Here is a 22,454-nt window from a genome sequence, read left to right as displayed (position 1 = left end):
GAAAAGATGAATCGGTTGCGCGGTTAGCGCATATTAGGACTATTTTAGTTTTATAATATTTCTATTCAAGTTTTGCTAAGAATTGTTCCTTATTTATACAAGTAAATATCTCAGTCTCAATCTCTGTCTTAGATTCATCGGAAAATTCCGTATCCTACTATAAGCCAAATGAGAAATTCAGCTATTTCCACAACATATAAGTGTATTTAGCTAACTCATACACTGGCTCATGACTCTGATATGCATTCTTTCACAAACAAAGAAACAAACTAATAATACCGTAAGCAAAAAAAAAAATAACACTTTGTTCATATCTTTAAAATTCTTAATTTATTCTTCCAAATATATGTAGTGCCCCTCGAAGCAATACCCTTTTGCTGCAAAATACTTGTGGAAACGTTTTTACAAATCCTTGGAACAGTTTCTAAAGTCGATTTCCTGAATAGCCTTCATTGCGCGTAGCGATTCACGCCTAATATCTTCCATTGAGTCAAAGCGGTTTCTCTGAAGCGGTCGTTTGAGTTTGCTGAATAGCTAGAAGTCACATGGAGCTAAATCAGGCGAATACGGTGGTTGCAGCACGATATTGGATGAAAATTGCAAAATTTAAATTAAAAAGTCTTACTATATGTTGCCCACCGCTCTACACTGACAGTAAGGGCGCCACCAGCTTCATTTCGAAAGAAGTAGGGACCAATGATTTCACCAGATCAAATCACACCAAACTACCAATTTAGGTGAATATAATGGTTATTCATGAATAATTTGTGAATCTTCTTCGCACCGGAATTAACATTTTCTTAAAGAAACTCCTTATCATTTTTAAGTTGTTCCAAGGCAAAATCAGAAAATTCACAACAGTGTGAACAATTTTATGCCGAAGCAAGTCCAAATCCTTTATCAAAATACGCCGGGTTGTGGTTTGAGACAGTCCCGATTCTCAAGAACGTCTTGGAATTGACAAATTGCGGTCTTGAATAGTTTGTAAAAGTTGTTCTTGAGTATAACTTTCCACGATGCATTTGTAAACATTACTGAATGGAAAAAACGTATACATCATGACACATTAAAAATGCCGGAAACAACACTTAGAAATCACATAATTTTAATCGTAAACGAGATCGACAACTTAATTTACTGCTACGATATTGGAGGACTAATAAACGAGTATGATATTTCCTATGAAGCTAAAGACTGGCATCTATTTACAGATTCTTCAATATGAAGTTCAAGGCAGCATTGCTACAGAACGGCAAACAATATGTTTAGTTACCAGCTGCTCATTTCGTAGTATCAAAAGAGGAATACTGCAACCTCTAATTTTTATTTGAAAAGTAAAATATAATAAGCACAAGTGGCAATTTTTTGGTGTTTTAAAAGTAACGATAATTTTATTCGGCCAACGAAGCCTCATGCCTATGCTTTTTATGTGAGTGGGATAGTCGAGCCTGCGAAATACATTATGTGCACCAAGCTTGCCCACTTGGGAAAACTTTAACTCCAGTTTCTGAAAACATCATAAAAGAGATTCTAATACTAGAAAGTTTCTTTGCTTCCTTTCCTTTATTTCATATAAAACCGGGTCTTGTATTAAATTAATTGATTAAATTGATGAGAAATATGGAAAGCAAAAGGACTCACTTTTAATTAAACATGCCAAAGGGAATAGAAGCCTGTTACGTCCAAGTCGTTGTCCCTGCGTACGACTGATTGTCGGTACTTGCAAAATAAAGGACGATTATATTTATTTTGAAAATCTGATATCAAATTCGTAATCAGTGATCCCGATAACCCCAAGTAACAAGTTTCAAGCCAATTCTTCAATATTTAAAATGGTCTAAAAACATGAATTTGTGACTCAAAATCCGCCATGTTTTTTGAGATTAGAAAAACAGCTTGTCGTGATGTGGTAAAACGAACTTTGGATTTAAGCGCAGCGACCTCAAAAACATGCAATGTACCAGGTTTAGTGAAATGAACCTCTCAACGATTGCTGTTGTGGACCCGTGTATATTAATGGAATTCGAAACTTTTATACTCTCGCAACAATGTTGCTAAGCAGAGTATTATAGTTTTGTTCACATAACGGTTGCTTGTAAGTCCTAAAACTAAAAGAGTCAGATATAGGGTTATATACACCAAAGTGATCAGGGTGACGAGTAGAGTTGAAATCCGGATGTCTGTCTGTCCGTCCGTCCGTCCGTCCGTCCGTGCAAGCTGTAACTTGAGTAAAAATAGAGATATCATAATGAAATTTGGTACACGTATTCTTGGCTCCATAAGAAGGTTAAGTTCGAAGATGGGCGAAATCGACCAACTGCCACGCCCACAAAATGGCGAAAACCGAAAACCTATAAAGTGTCATAACTAAGCCATAAATAAAGATATTAAAGTGAAATTTGGCTCAAAGGGTCGCATAAGGGAGGGCGTGGCCCCGCCCCCTACTAAGTTTTTTGTACATATCTCGGAAACTACTATGGTTATGTCAACCAAATTCTATAGAGTCGTTTCCTTCAGGCATTTCCATATACAGTTCAAAAATGGAAGAAATCGGATAATAACCACTCCCCCCTCCCATACAAAGGTTATGTTGAAAATCACTAAAAGTGTATTAACCGACTAACAAAAAACGTCAGAAACACTAAATTTTACGGAAGAAATGGAAGAAGGCAGCTGCACGCAGGCTTTTTTTAAAAATTGAAAATGAGCGTGGCGTCGCCCACTTATAGACCAAAAACCATATCTCAGGAACTACTAATCTAATTAATTTTACAGCAAAATAAAAAAATATGTAAATGACGGATAATGAAATCTCGATTATCACTTTATCATGCGAGAGTATAAAATGTTCGGTGACACCCGAACTTAGCTCTTCTTTACTTGTTTTGCATATACTCATGTGACCCTAGGAATTGTCTCTGAATCCCTCTCTGTATTGGTCTTATTATGCACCCGAGTACCTCAGACAAGTACAAGTTGATTGTCGATGTCTCGATTGTCCTCCTCCCCTCTCCAATTTGTCCGCTCACTCATGCTTTTCTATATTCCTACTGAAATGAGAGCGACTGCAGTAGCCTGGGTAAAAGTTAAGTTTCGTTTTACACTGTCTCACGGTTCTAGAACTCAGACTATTTGCCCTGCTAGGTTGTTAAACAGTATGTTTATGATTTTTTTTAATTATTGACCCAGCGTGCTGTCAAATTTTCATACCTACTTGCTTCTGGGGCAAATAAAACATGAACGTTTTTATAGAAGTCTAGGAATAGGGTCCCAAAGTCTAAAATTTTGTCTCTAAAAAGGAACATGCTATCGAAGATGGTTCAATAACCAAAGAGTTTGACAATCCAAAGCTCGAGCTCTCTAAGTGGCATTGCTGACACAGAGGCTACTTAACACAATTTTAAAACTAAATGTGTATGTGTAGGGTCTTTTTTGGTTCGTGAGTTTTAATTTAGGTTTCGTGCTGAAACAGAACTCATGCTACGTCCAAATATTCAGATGTGACAGTCTCTCCGTTACAGCTTCCCACCTGTTTTCATAATTCTTTTGAGGTACTTGATTACTTAGTCTCTTTTGTTAGTCAATCTGAACTGAGAACTCCTTCGAATTACTAACTAATCAGTACTGCATCGAATTTAAGTATTGGTTTTGTCTGTGTGGTACTAGGAGGCTGCTAAGAAGTGGCTGCGCAAAAGCCATAAAATACGCGTATTTTCCGGTCAGCTCACGAACATCCAATTAAGAAAACAATAGTATTTATCTACACCAATACCACCAGCAATAACACCACAAACGCACAGTCAAAAATTTATGCGCCACGATTTCGTCTTAATTACTTCGCACTCAATACAGATTTTAGAATTTTAGGCTATTTAAAGCTCAACCCTTAAGCGGCAGTGGATTAGCATAAATAATTGGCTGAAGTTGGTGAGTAATGGGTGAAATTAAAGGAGAAAACAAATACAAGAAAAACAAATTTCTGTAATAAATGAATTTAACGCTCGACGCGCTAGTAAAATTGAACGCTTTAAACATGCGCATAGCGAAGGAGTTGTAGGATTTGTATATGCTAGTACACCATTGCGTATACGTGATCAAAACAAATGCCATTTTCGCATTAACACGACGAGTAATTGTAATGGAAATGGAAATGCAAAACTAATGGTCAAGGTTGCCACAAAAGCAATGCTTTTTATAAACACATAGATAGATGTGGCAGCGTCTAGTGTAAAATAGAAACACTCAAGGGATGCAAAATCACAGGAAAAGTAAAGCGCATAGCAATAAATATCTATCAGACGCGCTTCAAACTTCCCAAAGACGAAATTGCCAAAGACGCAAAAAGCTAAACATTTCTTGCCATTTTGCATGTATTTGATTGATTTGTTGATTTGCGAGGGTATTAAGCGGCGGGTGTGAATGTTTGTGTGTGTGTGAATCTGTGCATAAGTAAATGGCGCTTTGGCTTACAAAGCTTTTCCGAATAATGAATGGGGGCAAGCAAACCCATGAATCAATAGAGGCATGAGCGTGACTGTGTGGCCCAAATGGTCCGGGTTTTGTTGCTGAAATGCGTAGAAATAAATAACGGCTACAAAAATGGAAAAAAGGGAAAAATTAAATAGGAAATAGGAAATGGAAATAGAGTACTGTACAAAAATTGTGGCATTGCAGTCACGCCCACTTTTTCTATGAAGTGACCATGGAAATTTATTTTTTTATATTCCTTTATACTTCAACGTAATTACGCGTAGATTTTCCTTGTATATCTGAAACTCTTTCATTTTTGTTTATATAGCAGCTAGAAAAATATTTACTTAGATTGACGCTTGTAAATTCATTAATATTTTGTTGAATATCTGCTGTGGTAAACGAGGTCCCGTTTGTTTACTTTGGTGAATATTAACATTTATAAAATTCGTTTTATACGCCTCTTTATTATGTATGCAAATGATTTGATTAAAGAAAAACGATAAAACGTTTAAATAAATATTATGAATAAATAATTTAATGGCTTCTTTTGATGAGTTTTTCCATATAAACGAAATTAGAATAGAAATATTTGAGCCATTAGTAATATAATATTGACATTGTGTAATCTAGCTATTTCAAGAATTCATTAGAATTATTAAAAAGTATAGAGTATATACAAAAAAATATTATTACAGTGTGTCGGTGTATAAAAAATCATCTACATTTCTTACGTCTCCAATAACTCTACAAAAAGAAAGGTGCTATAAACTTTTAAATTCTGTCGTACTGCTAATATAGTGGCGAAATTTTAAGCATATTAAATTAGCTTATGTAGGTTACTCTTTATTTCGACCAAAAAGTGGCATTAAGTTGCAAACATTTTCGGGAGATTTTTTTTTTTAATTTTTAACGTGGATTAATATGCTATTCGTGTTGTCTACAGTAACTTAAAATATTCATCATTCATCTCATCGAAACTAAATCGCGAACAATTTTTGGAGTTTACAGTAACTTAAAATATTCTTCTCGGCAAAAAAATGGAACTAAATTCCAAACATTGGTTTTTAAAACTCTCGACGTGAATTACTAAGCAATTCGTTTGTCTACAGTAACCTAAAAAATTCATCTCGACACAAAAATTTAATTAAACCGCAAACATTTTCGGGAGATTATTTTTACAACTTTTGACGTGGATTAATAAGCAATTCGTGTTAATTACAGTAACTTAAAATATTGACATCAGCCAAAAAATGGAATTAAATAGCGCGCATTTTCCGGGGATTATTTTTTACAACTTTCGCCGTAAATTAACTAAACAACAATGCATCCTTGAACTTAATTAAATTTTTGTCGATAAAGCCCCATTAAAGACCACTATTTATCGATAGTAAGGTGAATGCAATCGCGTTCGTAGACGATTCCAAGACGAATTCGTGAATGTTGACACCTGAAGAAGCGATTGATGCGTTCAGTACGTATGTTTTGGAGAGACTACCTCAGTCAGAGTGACAAAAGTGCTTCTGAATTCGATTTTCGATGATTAGTATTTGTTCTGTAATACCGAAATGGAAAAGGCAACTCTCATAATAAACCAAATACTAAATCGAATTATTAAGTGCCGACAGTTGCAAGTTTTGTCATTTAAAATTTTAACTTTTCTACAGTTCAAAGAATACGAGTATTACGAGTACTATACTAAAATGTCCAAATCTTCCAAATAAATGAAAGGCTGAGTTGCATAAATTGCGAAGAGGTGGCAACATATTGCGTAACAAGAGCAATAATATAATTTAAATTTAATATAATTTCGAAACTTTGACAACCCGCACCGCAGTTGAAAGCCGTCACAGTACAAATATTTGTGTGTTTGCCATGACTAAAATATTACTTTGCAAAGAAATTAGATTTGTGATAAATTAATATATTTGCTTTAATATCAATACCTTTCAAAATAAAGTTTATAAAATAACTTTTATAAAATAAAATTCTATTAACTAAGCATTTATTAAATTGTAAGTATTTTTGGAAATATTCTGAAGATAACAGAACATTTTATGTATGTATGCACATTCGTAATTAATGGTGAAATTTAGGAAAAGATTTTTCCACTAAATTCATTTTAAAAGTTCATTGAAATAGTTTCTGTGGTACTCATTACTGAAAGGAGTTTAGGGTAAACTATCAGTTAAACATTTGGAACGTACATACATATGTTAAAAAAATAAATTCCCTAATTTAATTGCACCAATAATTTAAAGATGGATATACATATAGACATCGAAAAAACCGTACTTAAAATAAAAAAACAGGTGGCAACTCTGCTCTCACAACATTCCTGCAAAAAAGCTTTTTGCATTATTCTAGAACCCATTTTATATTTCTGAAATTATTTGCCAATTTTTATCATTTTGCATTTTTCAAATAGGTAGCAACTCTGTTCCCACAATACCCCTACAAAGCGCTTTTTCCATTATGTTGAAACCCATATAATATTTATTACAAGTGAAATCATTTGTTTACTTTTATCATTTTGAATTTTTTTAAGTGCGTAGGTGGCAACCCTGTTCTTAAAATATTCTTCAATGCCGCTTTCTATTGGAATAAATATTTCAGTATTATCAATAAAATGATTTATAAATATGTGTATGTACATACATATGTACATATGTATTTATAACATTTCATATTTTACGTAGGTGTTGGTATATATTTTAAATGAAATGATTTATGTATTTTCAACATTTTATATACATACATACACATAATATGTACATACATTAGAGTGATTCAAAAAAAAAATTTTTTTTTTCGTTTGGTACTCGGAAAAATAGGTTCCTAGACACCTCTAAGAAAGCTTCTCCAAATATGAGTTTTTAATTGTAACGGGAAGGTCCTCTCACATACAGTTTTCTATTTTTTCTTATTATCAGATACAAAAATTTATATCTCGCTTCCAACTACTTGAAAAAATATCTTGTTCCTTAGATTTTGTAGGAAATTGAATGCTCTACAAAAAAGGTCTGCATGATGTTTTCGTAAACCCAAACGTTTAAAAGATATTAACAGTTAAAGTTTGATTATTTTTGGGAAAATTTTTTATTTCTTATGAATTTAATAACTCAATGAAAAAAAATTATTATGAATGATTTTGAATCACTCTAATGTACATACATACATATTAGGGTGTGCCATTTTGAGGCAACCTTTTTTTTCAACTGAAAAACAGGCTCAAAACTTTCGAAATGTGAAAAAAAAAGTCACTCAAAAGGTGAGCTCTTAACATTAATATTAAGAGGTGGCTCTTTCAAATTTTCTGTTTTCCATATAAATTACATGGAAAAAAATCATTTTTTTGTGGTGGTTATTCTGCGGAGGTTATTATATGTGCACGCGATGGCTGCCAATAGGGATGGTAAACTCGATTCCGATTCTACTCGAAAATCGAGTTTTCTTGTAAAATAATCGATTTTTCGGAATCAATATTCAGTAGTCGAAGTCGATTTTGAATCGATTCTTGACATTCCAGGTGGCAACCCCAAAAATAATGCTGAATAGAGCCTTTTGTTTTCTGCTGGAATCCTCTCAGTAATATAAGAAATTAATTGATTTAACATTTTATATTTTCTAAAATGGTGGCAACTCTGTTTCATAAATATTTCAGCAGATAAATTTTGTTTGCTGTTGGTATCCATTTTGTGACATTTGAAGTGAAATAAATTATATACCTTTAACATTTATACATATATTTTAGAAAGGTGGTAACTCTCTTATCAAAATGTTCCTGCTTAAAGCCCTTTGCTTTCTGTTGATGTAATTTCTTTAGTATTTGAAGTGAATTGATTTTTATATTTTTAACATTTTATATTTTCTAAAATGGTGGCAACTCTGTTTCATAAATATTTCAGCGGCGTGACTTTTATTTACTGTTGGTATCCATTTTGTAACATTTGAAGTGAAATAAATTATATACATTTAACGTTTTATATATTTTAAAAAGGTGGTAACTCTCTTGTCAAAATGTTCCTGCTTAAGGCCTTTTGCTTTTTGTTGAAATAATTTTTTAGTATTTAAAGTGAATTGATTTTTATATTTTTAGCATTTTATATATGTATATAAATAGGTGGCAACTCTCTCACAAATATCAAAAATTTACATAAACACTTCCCAATTTCTGCTAAAGACATGCTGTAAATGTCCGAGGACATACATACCTACAAATATATAACTGCTAATATTATATACATAGGTTTGTATTATATGTATGCAAGTACGTACATACATACATACATACATACATACGTATATTTAAGTTTTAGAAAAACTCTGCTTACGTATAAAAATAGTTTCCGTCACTCATCAATTGCATTTCTATGAAAACTATTTTTATCAGCTGACTCAAATCCCTTAATCTGCATAATGAATACTGCAATAGCGACAACACGTTTAACTGGAATTTTCACGGCTATTTTTATGCTTGTTTTCCAGGAGCTGGTTGCCATCTCGCCGGAACGACGTAATTGGCGTGGCATATTTATAGCGTTGCTGGTAATAGCAGCAGTCTTCAGTCTCATAATTTTCTCCATTTTCCTGCTGTCGCCAGGTAAGTGACACAAATGATATGCAAAGTCAACAACATACACGAATAACTGTATATATTTACATATACTATATATGTATATAAACTAAGTGTAACTGTACTTATATAAGTAAAAATATTATATAAAAATAATGGCGACATGTGCAATTTCCCCAAAGACATTAAAATTATTTGACGCATGAGAGGAAAGTGAAAACTTTTCACACACACATACATATATGCAATCAAATATATGTACATATATATGTGTGTGAGAATATCGCTCTGAAATTAACATTTTCATGCGTATTTAGGCGTGCTGCTGCCATTTATGCCGACTGTTATTCGCTGGCACACCCTTTTGGTAGAATTCAAACTCTCAGCCCTCCCCCTCCTCCTGTGCGCTTTCATTAATTTGCCTCATTTAATTTCCATTCTAATTTACATGCAATTATAGAGGATGAAGGGTTGCGCATACGCGGCCGTCACATGGTGCTGCCAGACATTTTAGGCAAAAGTTTGCAGTGGAAGCCCTTCAACGGCACTTGGAGTAGTGGTAAGTGTGCCAATATGTGTGTGTGTGTGTTCGGCACTTTTTCATTGCATTACTTCTTCATCTAAACTTGCTTCTATTTATTTTCTATTTTTCAGACATTGAACTGATTTACCGTGACCCCACGGGCGGCTTATCGATATTAAATCTAGACAATTACACAACGCGGGTCCTAATGACCAACTCAACATTCGTAAGTGTTTGTTTACAGCTTTTCTCAATGTTCTTCCTGCAGATTTACCTTTTTACAATTTGAAATATTTTCTCTTTTCCGCTTTCCGCAGCGCCAGCTGAATGCTGAATCGTTTCTCGTATCGCCCGATCAGAAGTATGTGCTGCTGCAGTCCGACAGCAATGCGGAAGGCTCCAGGTGGGTTTTTGCGCATAAAATTTGCGTAAATAATTTGTTGGGCATTTTATTTACACTTTCCTTTATACACGACTAAATATTGTTTTTAGAAGCTCATTTCTTTTGTATTTTGTACGCCACTGCAAATAAACAAATACTCATTTTAATATCGCAGTGGGTGGCGGAAGGACACATTCAAAGGCCAATAGCATTTTGATATGTTCTCTTAATATTTCGATTTGTGGAGCATTCCACGGCTGATGGAATGGAATATATATATTTTACCTCTTTACCTCTTCGATCAGCTAAAAACGGGTTCCACGTTGGGAAGGAACAGTTTGGGGAACAAGAAAAAATCACACGGAGGCAAATCTGGTGAATACAGTGGTTGATCGATGGAATTCATTGCGTTTTTTGGTCACAATCGTGGCTCGATGCGATGGTGCATTATAATCGTATAAAATCAATGAATAGTTCATCCACAATTCCGACCGTTTTCGACGGATATTCTCACGCAAACGCCTCAATACGACCAAATATAACTTTTTATTGACCATCCGTCCCTCCGGAACAAAGTCATGATGCACTAAACTACGAATGTCGAAAAAACAATGAGCATCACCTTGATATTTGCGTATTTAGGCGTAACTGTTTTGGTTTCGACTCATTTTTACCCCTCCATTTCGATGTGTGTTGATTGGTTTGCATGTCAAACTCGTAAACCCATATCTCATCGGTAGTTATAATGCTCTTCATGAATGTAGAATCGGAATTCGCATGATCAAGCATGTTCAAGGAAACCTGTTTCGGTACTCTTTTTGGAAAAATTTCAGCTTTAACGACGCTAGTCGAGGAAGAATGCGTTTCATACTCAAAATATCCGGAAAAATATTTATTTGGCGATTCCCCTGTACAACGTACGACACACTCCACTCATGTGTGGTGCGCAGGCCGGAACACGTCGAGAAGTGACACCCCCCAGTACAAGTGCACTTGATTGAAGCGACGCTCCGACGTATAGTGTCTGACACACGGAACAGATTGTGCGAGGAACCAGGAGCTGCTTGGCTTTCGCACGAAAATTGAAGCTGGATGAAGAGGGTGTTAATGATCAGATTGGGAGTCATGATGCCTGTCTGAGCTCCTGGGAACCGTAGAGATCCTTTGTTGGTCTGTCGACTGGAATGGCGGCGCAATGCAGGAACTGGGTACAGATTTCATAGCTGCAGAGGCATAATATTCGCCATTAACGTCTATACACTTCTGCATACGTTTAAACTAATTGTCGAAGCTCTTTTGTCACTCAGATAGAGTTATATTCATAAAATTGTTCAGAACACCGCTTCTGATGTCGGGAAAAAAGTAGCAATTTGGTGCCAAGTCTGGACTTTACGGTGGATTAGTCATGAAATCGATGTTGTACTCAAAAATGCAGTTGATTCAATCGATGTATGAGAATGACGGTTGGTGTTCATGAAAGTTCCACTCAGTATTTACTGTGCTGCATTGTTCTAGTTGCATGTCCCTTCAAAAAACCAGACAACCATTTGCTTGGAAGACCTTCGTGCGCGAACAACTTTTATGGGATTTGACTCATCTGGAAACTCGCATACTGTCTACCGTCGTCTTAACCTTACGATAGGTCACATAACGATCTTGCAATGCCAGCATCCACAGTTTCCGAAAAAAAACTAATTTCGGACCACATTCGGGAAATTCGTCTTGGATAAACAGTGGCCCTTGAAGAAGCTTCATCGCCAAAAATTTAATTAAGTTCATCGATGCACGATTACTGACTTAATTCACGTCGAAAGTCATAAAATATAATCGCGCCAAAATGCTCCCGAGTTAGTTCCACATTTTGGTCGCAATGAATCTTTTAAGTTACTGTAAACTACAGAAATAGCGCTCGTATGTCAAACGTTCTGAATATGTATAATATCAAAATTGTCAATCTTTAATTTACTCTTCAAAATCAATGTCGTCTCCTTCAAAGTAGTCCCCCTTGACCTCAATACACTTGTACCTATCCTCGAAACAGTTGTTAAAGTCAATTTCCGGAATAGCCTTCACATAACCGTGATTTTTGTCCTCTTTTGACGTGGTTTTATTGGGTTCTGCTCACCTTTCCTGATATTCCAATTGGTCATCTGTTTTCGTGTCATAAGCATAGATCCAAGACTCATAGCCAGTAATAATACGTTTCATGACTTCCATGTAGTCGGAAACTATTTTCTACAGAAGGTATTAAAAATGTTGTGATTTTGGAACCAATTGTACTTTCGCTTCTCTTAGACCCAAATGATCTTTCAAAATGGTTGTCACTGATCCTTCCGATATTCCAGCGATGCCAGTAAGATCTCTGACCGTTAATCGTCGATTCTTACGCCAGACCTTGGTTCATCCCTAAAAATACCTAACTTAAAATTTTTTTGTCGAATACATCATTTAATATGTGAGATTTTAGCTAAATATGTTAACACATAAAGAAAGTGATTTGGCGCGACAAGTCGAAGAACTCGGTCCCTTGGTTCTCTTAACCCCACATACACATTATTAAGAACCGTTATTCTGGTTGATTGTGATTCCTGGACGGTTTCGTCGCATAAAATTTTTTCGACATAACAACTGTTAATAATTCCTCACCTACCAACCTTGGCATTAAATTTTTTTTAATTTTTTCCCAAAAATTTTCAAAAATTCTTATTGCCGTGGAATGCACCATAAGCTCTGCTATGCGTGCAAATGATCACCGATAAATAATTTACACAAGAAATGATACAGGAAATGACCGTCTCTTGCCAATACATTTCACAAGAGCGTGAGCCACATGGCGTATGATAAACATTTCCTCAAATGCTGAGTTAAAGAAATGAAATTTTATGACAACGCTAATATTTTTTGCGTTTAACTACCGTGTGAGACGAAACAATACAAACACTAGTTACACACATTTGCACACTTATTCATAAATATTTACACTACACCATCCATTGAACCACAAGCACACATACAACAACCACACATTAAAAGCAGATGCGAAATAGCTCATAATTTTAATTATTAACAATTCGTTGGAATTATTTTTTATGTCTCAATTGCTTCCACGCACCAACAACCAACAACGACACACAGGCATCACGTTTACGAGGTGCAGACAGCGAACACCTTTCCGCTGGGCCCCACAGAGAACATAGCGGAGCCGCCGCGCCTGCAATATGTCACATGGGCGCCCAACGTGCCGCCCGCGCCAGCCACAACCACAACAAGCACCACCACGACCACCACTACAACAACCAGCACAACCACAACAACGCGCGCACCTACCAACACAACAACAAATGCGGCACGTACAGCGAACGGCGCTGCGGCAGCGGCAGCCGTGAATGCTTCAAGTGGTGGCAGCATCTTGCTGAGCAGCTTGGCGGGCGCAGCGACCGGTGGCGGTGTGGGCAAGCCGCCACCAAGTAATTTTCAATATCCGAATGGCGGCGCGGTGAAAGCGTTTCCACAGAATCAAGCAATCGCCTTTGTGTACGAGAACGACATCTACTACAAGCCGAAGGTTCAAGGCGAGCTAGTGTGCCGCATTACAACAACAGGTGAGTGGCTTAGAGTGTGTGTGTGTGGGTGGCTCAACTATTCACTGTTAGTTTTTTATTATTCAAATATTATAAGCTGCCACTGATATGTGGCAAAAGCTCTGCTTTCTACATCCAAATTATTTCATCTTACTTTGTTTACTTCTTCTTCTTCTTCGTCTTCGTATTCTTCTACTATCATGTGGGTGTTTGCTTGCCGGCATCAGGTCGCGCTGGCGTCGTCTACAATGGCATACCGGATTGGACGTATGAGAACGTGCCGGAGCTGAATGGGCGCAGCAGCGGTCTCGCCTTCTCACCGGATGGCCTATTTTTAGCCTTTCTCACATTCAACGACAGCGATGTGAATGAATACAAGTGAGTACCGTTATGAATATTTAAAACTCTATAAAATGTGTTAACAAAATGTGCGCTATAATTATTGGCTCCGTGAGTTCGCTCCCTTTGTCAAGCAGACGGCTGACGTCAATACAGTTAATCGTGAAAGTAACATGTAAGGAAGACAAGTTCTAGTGAACTTAATTCTTATTATTTCAGCTTTCATTGGAAATGAATAAATTACGTAAAACGTGCATACCCTCAAGATCACTAATTGAAAGCTCTAAAAAGCTCGTAAAGCTCTTTAATCTACAAAATCCATCTGAATAACTATTTTACTCTTTCTTAGTCCACCCACCAGACCTCCGGTTCCAATGTCATGGTAAGATGAGATAAGATAAATAGATGAGGATTGTACCGTGAACTAAGGCACATGCCTTGGGGCTGTTGCCAATACCTCTGTGTCTACTCCTTCATCCTTCCGTATCAGCTCTTTCACGGTTTGAGAACCCACCGCGACGAAGAGTTCAGGTCGAACCACGTTAGTGGATGATGCGGAGCGGGCGAGCTCATCGGCCAGTTCATTCCCGACAATACCTTGGTCACCGGGCATCAAATAAGCTCTTGGTTAAGTTCCAATAGACTATTCAGTCGTTCCCTATACTCCAGCACCAATAGCAAGTTGATCTCGTAGGCAGAGATTGCTTTAAGTGCCGCTGCTTGTCGATGTACCGCTTGATTGTTCTATCCCTAAGCAATAGCTCGAGAGTGGAATAGTTCCATTCAGCCTTACTGCTAATCTGGAACTTTCTGATAAAGTTTACCCTTTTGGTAATGCTGCCCCTTGGCAGTAGAGCCACTGGTATAACACCACTTAAGCCCTTCATCCGCTGCGATGAGACTACCTTACCTTTACCAAACACTTCTGCTGTCATATGAAGCAGACTACCTGTCCGATTACTTGGTGAAGCTTTTTGTGAGCTCACTTCAAGTGCTGCCGTCGGGCATGTGCTCATGGCACCCGAAATGGAAATGCATGCAAGTTGTTGCAGCTTCGATAGTTGAAGGCCTACCGAAGTCAGCAATGTTTTTGAGGCCCAAGCTACCATGCCATACGTAGTTATCGGTTGCACGATCATAATGTACAATCACCTGACAATCCTTGGCTTACAGCTCCAGGATTTACATGCTGTTTCCACCAAAGAATGGAATCCAGCGTAAGACCAAGATATTAGACCATATTAGCCATCTCTACCACTCTACCCCAAGGGTTAGGTTGCTGAGGCCGGGCAAGAACCACCTGTCTCGTTAACGGGACGATGGTCGACTTGAGGGATATTCAGCTCAACTTCACTGCACCACAGTCCCAGAGAGTGTCTTCAAATTTGTTTTTAGCTATAATAACAATGTCATCACCATATCCTTGACAGCGGAGGTCAGTCTTATTGAGACTTTCTCCAAAAGAAACAATCCTCACCAATAGAGATGAGGTTCATAGGCAGAACTACGAAACAATTTCGAAACTTTGATGAAGTCTAAATTTCTCCTTGTAATTTGCTATACTATTTTAATCTTCCTTTACTCAGTCTTCCTTTTTTTATTTTCCCATTCTTCCCCAAACCATAGATACACCTGGATGGGGGACGACATCAAGTACCCTGCTGTGCTAACACAACGCTATCCCAAAGCAGGCGAAGCCAACCCGAATGTCACCGTGAATGTGGTGAATCTCTCCGTCCTCAAATACATCTTCCCCACGCAAATCAAACTTCCAGCCGATCTCTCGAATGGCAGTTACATTGGCGCACTCACCTGGGCCACACCCATTGACCTCTCCGTGACGATCACCAATCGTGGTCAAACGAAAGCTACAACGGTTGTTTGTCGCGCACCAGACTTCCATTGTCATCCCGTACACACAGAAGTTACGGTTAATGATGGCTGGGTGCTCCCAGCTGAGCGGCCCATATTTTCCGCACGCAATAGCGCAAATCTCAAACGAAACCAACAACAATTGCTCGCCAATGGACTGAATGGCAATAATAGCTACCACAATGTGAGCAACGGTCAGACTACTTATGAGATCTCACATGGCGGTTATCTGCTTAAACGTCTTCCGGTACGCGATGGCGAACACGGACACTTCCGACATGTGGTCTTCATCTCTTCGCTGGATCGTCGACCAGTGCCGCTCACAATGGGACGCTTTGAAGTCACCGAACTTTTGGGTTGGGATGAGCCGCATGAAATTGTCTACTTTATGGCGGCACCGGAAAAGCGTCCGGGTGAACGGCATCTCTATAAGATTAGCCTAAAGCTGAATGAGACACAGAGCAATCGCGCGTATATTACTTCAACACAACCGACATGCTTGACCTGCGACAACACCATATCCACGTTCCGACTGACCGCGCAGGGTATACGCGTAGAGGACGCTGAAAATCGGAGCGACGATGAGACCGAGTGTTACTATGATATACCGAAGAACTGTCTTTACAATAAAATCTACTTCAGCAAAGATTACTCGCACTACGTGCAAGAGTGCCTGGGACCGGAGTCGCCCAGCGTCTATATGGTGGAGACACAGAGCAACATGAAGACGTATATACTCAATGCGGGTCACAGCTTACGACATCGTCTGCAACAGCTCGCTTTGCCACAAATACGTACGTTCAGCGTAGAGATACGGCACGGCTTCCACGCGCAAGTGCGTCTCTACCTGCCGCCAGGAATGCGCGAGGACGAAGAGGTCGCTTTTCCGCTCATACTGCACATGTAAGTTGAAGAAAAAACTGAGTTTATCACTTTTGCACTCAAAGCGGGCGCAAATGAAACTCAAATCCTTGCTTTATCTTGTCTACTTGCAGCAACGCGGCGCCCGGTTCACAGCTGGTCACCGAAAAGTATCAAGTGGATTGGAACTGGTATTTGAGCAGTCAGCGCTCCATGATTGTGGCGCAAATTGATGGACGCGGCAGCGGCTTCCAGGGCGAACTGCTGCGCACACAAGTGCACGGCAAGCTCGGCACCGTCGAAGTAGAGGATCAACTGGGCGTATTAACGTAAGCATTCACTACTCAAACCACGCACACACGTGTGCGCCGAGACTCATAAACTTGCGCGTGCACACTTATTTCATAGCACTAAAAGACACTGACCTCAAACTTTGAACCAAATAAACTCGTGTAGACTCATTAAGCGAGCTCAGCGCTCGTCAACAGCTCTTACTCACTTTACTTACTTTATTGCTTTTCTCTTCCACACACACACACCTTTAGCTACCTGCGCGATAATTTGAAATTCATTGATCCGTCACGTATTTGCGCCTACGGCTGGGGTTACGGCGGCTACGCGGCCACCATGACGCTCATCGATGACTCGCACCAGGTGCTGCAGTGCGCTGTGGCCGTCAACCCGATTGTCTCCTTTGGCTATCACTGTAAGTTTGCAATTCGCAGTTACTTTCGCTACACTTGACTCACAGCCCACACGTCCATTGTTTGCCCTTATTAATGGTGTATTCTTCTGTTTCCTTGTAATCGTTGCAGACTCATTTTTCACCGAACGTTACATACCGCTGAAGGGCGACTACTTGCGCGCTCTGCAGGAGGCCGATTTGACCATGAAGGCTGGCAATATTAAGGGTCGCAATTTGATGTTGATACACGGCACGGCGGACAGACTGGTGCATCAGGAGCACACGTTGATGTTAGTGCGTGCGCTGGTGGATCAGCAAGTCAAGTTCAGACATCAGGTGAGTGATTTGTATTCGCAAGTGGGTGATGTGGTTTTTTGGTAATGGAGATGCTACCAAAAATAATTTTAAGTCCAAAACGTTAATGTTTTTACAATCGACTTCATGAATTCAGCCGCGTTTCACCGAGCTCCGCACATACTTTAGTAGAATTAAAAAAAAAGATAATGGAATATTTTCTAGCCACTGCCATTCGAAAATTACAAGACTAAGAGGTTAGATTGCTGATCTAACTATTAAAACCCCCCAACTCGACTTATTGAGGGCAAATATCACTAGATCTCTTGTTATCGATCTGGGGCCGAAAAGCTTTTGCGACAGCGCATGGTGATGGTGATGGTGGCCCAACGCTGGCCAAGTTTCCGCGTAGCCCAGCTATCTAGAAGTACAACAAAAGAGGATACGGAAACATCCGCTTTCTTTCTACTGATGGCTGTTGAAGGGTGTCTTTTCTTGCAAGCTCATCAGCTTTACAGTTTCCTGCGATTCCGCTATGGCCTGGCACCTATGGCACCAGTCTTATCACAAAGATACTCGATGCTATTGATATCGAGGTTAGGCACTCTTTGACCAGCCCTGAACGCTTTGTTAATGAGGTCGCGGTGCTACCTTAATGACACTGCAATAGTCAGGAAGTCTGAAGCTGGAGTTGATAAAGAGCTCCTGACAGTAAACCCCTCCACTAACCTTCCTCGCATGCTCTGACCCATCCGAAAAGAAGGTCACTGCCCTTCTCTTCCAACGGCTTCTTTTCACCCACAACTCCCTGGCCGGTATATGGATAGAGAAGAACCAGAGTTCGTTTTGGCACTCCACAATTCAAATGATCAGGTAGGAAGTCAAAGGAAGTGAGGATTTCCGAAGGTTCAGACATGTGGTATTTAGGAACCTAGACTCTCTGAGTCTGATAGCGACTTTCGCAGCCATAAACCTTCTAACGATGTCTACGGGCAATATGCGCAAGATGGCGTTAAGTGCTATTTTTGTAGTGGACCTTAGTGCACCACCCATGCTGATGAACGCTTTCGAGTTTCTTTGCAAGTGTGGTCTATTCTAGAGCCCTCCACCACATAAAGACGCCATTGAACATAGTGGACTTGACTACCAATGATTTTGCAATTACAAAACTGTACTTACGTTTATTCTGAATGAGTTCTACTAAATGCCACCATCTTTAATTTCCATCTTTGCTTCCATGTTTATTTCCAGGTCTACCCCGATGAGGATCATGCGATGACGAAATCACTCAGTCACGTCTATAAAACAATGGAATGGTACTTTGATGAGTGCTTCGGCCCTAACGACGACACCGAATGGGATCCGACGGGACTGTTTGTGTTCAAACAATAATTAATCATTCACAGTGGTGGAGAGGTCTATTTGTAGAAGCAAGTACTAAGTAGTTGCATAAATTAGTGTGATTAGAGATTCTATAGGAAGCACGAAAAAAACAACAATTTAGCGATTAAAAAGAACAACGCGTTACAACAATAAAGTTCATATGCATGTAGTGATGAGTGTTAAGGGAGTACGCTGGGTATGCAAGAGCATGTACTCATAAGTAGGTGAGCAAAGCGGAGAGAGTTTGAGTAATTATACCCTGGTCTGTAGATTTTGTGCGAAGCGACAAAGTTGGCGAGTTCTTAACTAGGAAAATTCAAGTTTTTTGCATTTTTGAAAGAAAATAATATTATAAATTAGTTTTTATATTTGCAGGCTAAGCAAAAACATTAAGCTAAATAACAAAGCTGATTAGAAACAAAGCTTAAGTTATATAACACTAAGTGTAAGTGGGTATGTGCAACAGAAAAATTATGAAAAAAAAATTAATAATTAAAAATTATTTTGAAAATAATTAATTTTAAAAAACTTAAAGCTAACAAAAAGCAAACGAATAGCGAAGGAGCAAACGCAAACTGCAAGCAACGTGATTAATTTGTGCGACTGATTATTGAAATATGCGAAAAAACACATTTAATGAGCATAAATAAACATTTTAATTAACAAATTTAAATTCAAAATAAGTAAAAAATAAAATAATAAATATAAAGGTAAAAAAAAATAACAGAAAATTAAAAAAAAATTCATGAAAAATAATAAATAATTAAAAACTTATGATATTAAATTCTGATAATGACAAAAAAAACAACAAAAAAATAATTAATTAACCTAAGTGATTGCATTGAGTTAACGGTTTATCATATTTAACGTAAATTATATATAAATTTAATGTATTTACTAATTTTTTATACTCGTTCAAGCGTGCATTCCGCAGTCGACTACACGTGTGTGCAGCAAAACATATGCATAAAATATTTATTTACGGTATTTTTGCATAAACAAACAGGCATAAAATTTATATTTGAAAAAAATATATATATATGTATATTTAATATTTATTTACCGTTAATGTGTTGCGATATTCATTAAGTGTATAGTTAAATGTACTGTTATGTGTATTTACAGCTGCGCATATGTATATGTGAAACGCTCCAGGCAGCGCTCTTGTATATATGTGTGTATAATTGATTATACCGTTATTCACAAAATGAATTAAAATTGACTGAATGTTGTTTTTTATAAGTATATGTATGTATGTCATCAATTGCAGTGCATAATTTTGTGAAAATTTACATTTTTTAGCTTTAAAGCGTGTGTTATGACTAAATTATGAATATTAACTAAGTTCGAGCAGTCAACAGATATATATGTATATATGTATATGAGGAATTTGATGTTAAATTAAATAAATATGTAGGTATGTGCATTCAATTTTTTCAACACGATCGCCATGAGTTATATTGAATTATAAGCGCGTACGCTTGTTTATAGCTGCTAACAAGCTGCGCTTTATGTGGTATTTCTGCGTTATCCGCATTAGGCTGGGTCAAGAAATCGTTTATTTTTTACTCGATGCTCTGAAAAACAGACTGGTAGATACCTCAAAAAAATTATTTTAAAGCATGAGTTCTTAAATGTAATAGGCTCGTTCACGGTAAATCGCACAGTTCCCATAGTAAGAAAAACTCAAAATTGGAGAACCTTCATATCAGTATTAAGAGCTTTAGAAGGAATTTTTTTCAGGTGTCAGCCAACCAGTTTTCAGAGCAAAAAATAAAAAAAAATATCTATATATTTTTGGAACCACCCGAATATATATATTGGGTAGTCGAGAAAGTCTTTTAATTTGATATGATTTTCGATATGACCACCTTTTGCCTAAACTATGGCCTTGAGACTGTCAAAAAACGAATCGCAAGCTGCCCGAATGTGGCTTTCCGGTATTTTGGCCCGCTCACGGACAATGGCTTTCTTCAGCATCTCGAGACTGGTGTATTTTTTACTTCGGACTTTGCTCTTAAAAATGGTCCAGAGAGAATAATCCATTGGATTCTCATCTGGTGAATTCGAAAGCCATTGTGCGGTCGTATTGAAGTTCGGAACGTTGTTTTTCAGCCATTCTTGGTTCACTCGCGCTTTGTGAGACGGTGCTGAGTCTTGTTAAAACGTCCATGGTTTGCGACCGAAATGTTTGTTTTCCTACGGCTTCAAAGCAGCCTCCAGAACACTTTCCATTTACTTTGACACCAGGCTCGATGAAAACAATTGGAGAGCGTAAACCCTATCGGTTTGAGAGTTTACGAATTGCACAATTGGTGTTTGAGCTCACGAACAATTGCTGGCTGTGATTTTCCAGCTGAATATAAAGCAATCACACTATTACGTTTGAATTCCATCAGTGATCACGTTTTTTTGCGCTCACTTTTGGCAAAACGCATTTGTACACTTGTGAACAATACTCCAAACTGTCATTTAGCTAATTTATAAACAGCTGATTCTAGTGCAACAGCTGCGCGAACGGTCTGAAGTTGGTTACACTTCGAGTGCTGGACCTTGTACTAATATTACTAATAATACCATTTTGGTCGACCACTTTTTCTTTCATCTGTGTAAATCGAAATTTCGAAACTTCCAGAACGGAAGCGAGCAAACCATTATTGTGCAACACGAACTGATACAGCATCGTCTCCGTAAACTTCATAAATTTCATTTGTGGCTTGCGTGGCATTCTTCCCTTTTTTATACAAAAAATTCAAATCTTCATTATTATCACTCATTTTTGAAAACAACTGTAACTTTTTTTCGACTTCCCGAATTTTTTTTTCAACACTATACGGTATGACACAAAGTGATTGGTAGCACTGGAGATATACGACTGCTACGACATCTATTGGCAAAATACGAAAATACTTTTTCGACTACCCATTATTATGTATTTAAATATCACTTAAAACATGCAATATTTAGATATAGTTTCTTGTATATGGGAAAATGCAAATATTTTTAAGTTACGTTTACGATTCGTACGTATAGATTAAGCTTGTTTATGAAGCATTTTTTTAAAGTAGGTGGAAGCATCGAAAACCGGAGTTTAATCCGCTAAACTTAACCTATCCCAACTCAAAACGGAACCCCCGTTAAGTATTACTTCGTGGGTGGTATATGACTAAAAATATAAAAATTAAAAAATATTTTAAAAATTATGAATGCTGAGTCAGATTCTAATATAGTATGTATACAAGTGCACAGTACACGTCGGATAGTTCGGACTAATATCATTGTGGAATCTGTAAAGATTGCTTCTAAAGCACCCACATACACTAAGTATTTGAGTCAGATGGAGATCCAGGTCCCCATGCCGTCTGTCTATCAACAAGTGGGTTTCCGGCATAAGTCTGTTGGTCCAGCGCTCTTTGGATGAGGAATGCCACCGCTAGAGCCACATTTTGGTGCTCTTTCTTCTCTCCTCTGCCTTTCACGAAACTGTT

The 22,454-nt window shown here is 37.9% G+C and overlaps 1 protein-coding gene across 2 annotated transcripts in view; it reads left to right on the top strand.

Annotated features, from left to right (window-relative positions):
• Positions 1-19,661, top strand: part of LOC120775595 (inactive dipeptidyl peptidase 10) — a 186,209-nt gene extending 166,548 nt beyond the window's left edge. For both annotated transcript variants that reach the window (XM_040105834.1, XM_040105833.1), the window contains exons 2-12: positions 8,959-9,073; positions 9,507-9,605; positions 9,701-9,795; positions 9,887-9,972; positions 13,087-13,553; positions 13,760-13,910; positions 15,498-16,646; positions 16,739-16,933; positions 17,150-17,310; positions 17,420-17,625; positions 18,835-19,661. In XM_040105834.1, the coding sequence (XP_039961768.1) occupies positions 8,959-9,073; positions 9,507-9,605; positions 9,701-9,795; positions 9,887-9,972; positions 13,087-13,553; positions 13,760-13,910; positions 15,498-16,646; positions 16,739-16,933; positions 17,150-17,310; positions 17,420-17,625; positions 18,835-18,975 (2,865 nt within the window). In that variant the 3' untranslated portion in view covers positions 18,976-19,661. The remainder of the gene's footprint in view (positions 1-8,958; positions 9,074-9,506; positions 9,606-9,700; positions 9,796-9,886; positions 9,973-13,086; positions 13,554-13,759; positions 13,911-15,497; positions 16,647-16,738; positions 16,934-17,149; positions 17,311-17,419; positions 17,626-18,834) is intronic.
• Positions 19,662-22,454: the final 2,793 nt, after the last annotated feature.

This window comes from Bactrocera tryoni, chromosome 4 (assembly GCF_016617805.1).
Source record: "Bactrocera tryoni isolate S06 chromosome 4, CSIRO_BtryS06_freeze2, whole genome shotgun sequence".
Classification (NCBI taxonomy): domain Eukaryota; kingdom Metazoa; phylum Arthropoda; class Insecta; order Diptera; family Tephritidae; genus Bactrocera; species Bactrocera tryoni.
This window is presented reverse-complemented; position numbering and strand designations above follow the sequence as displayed.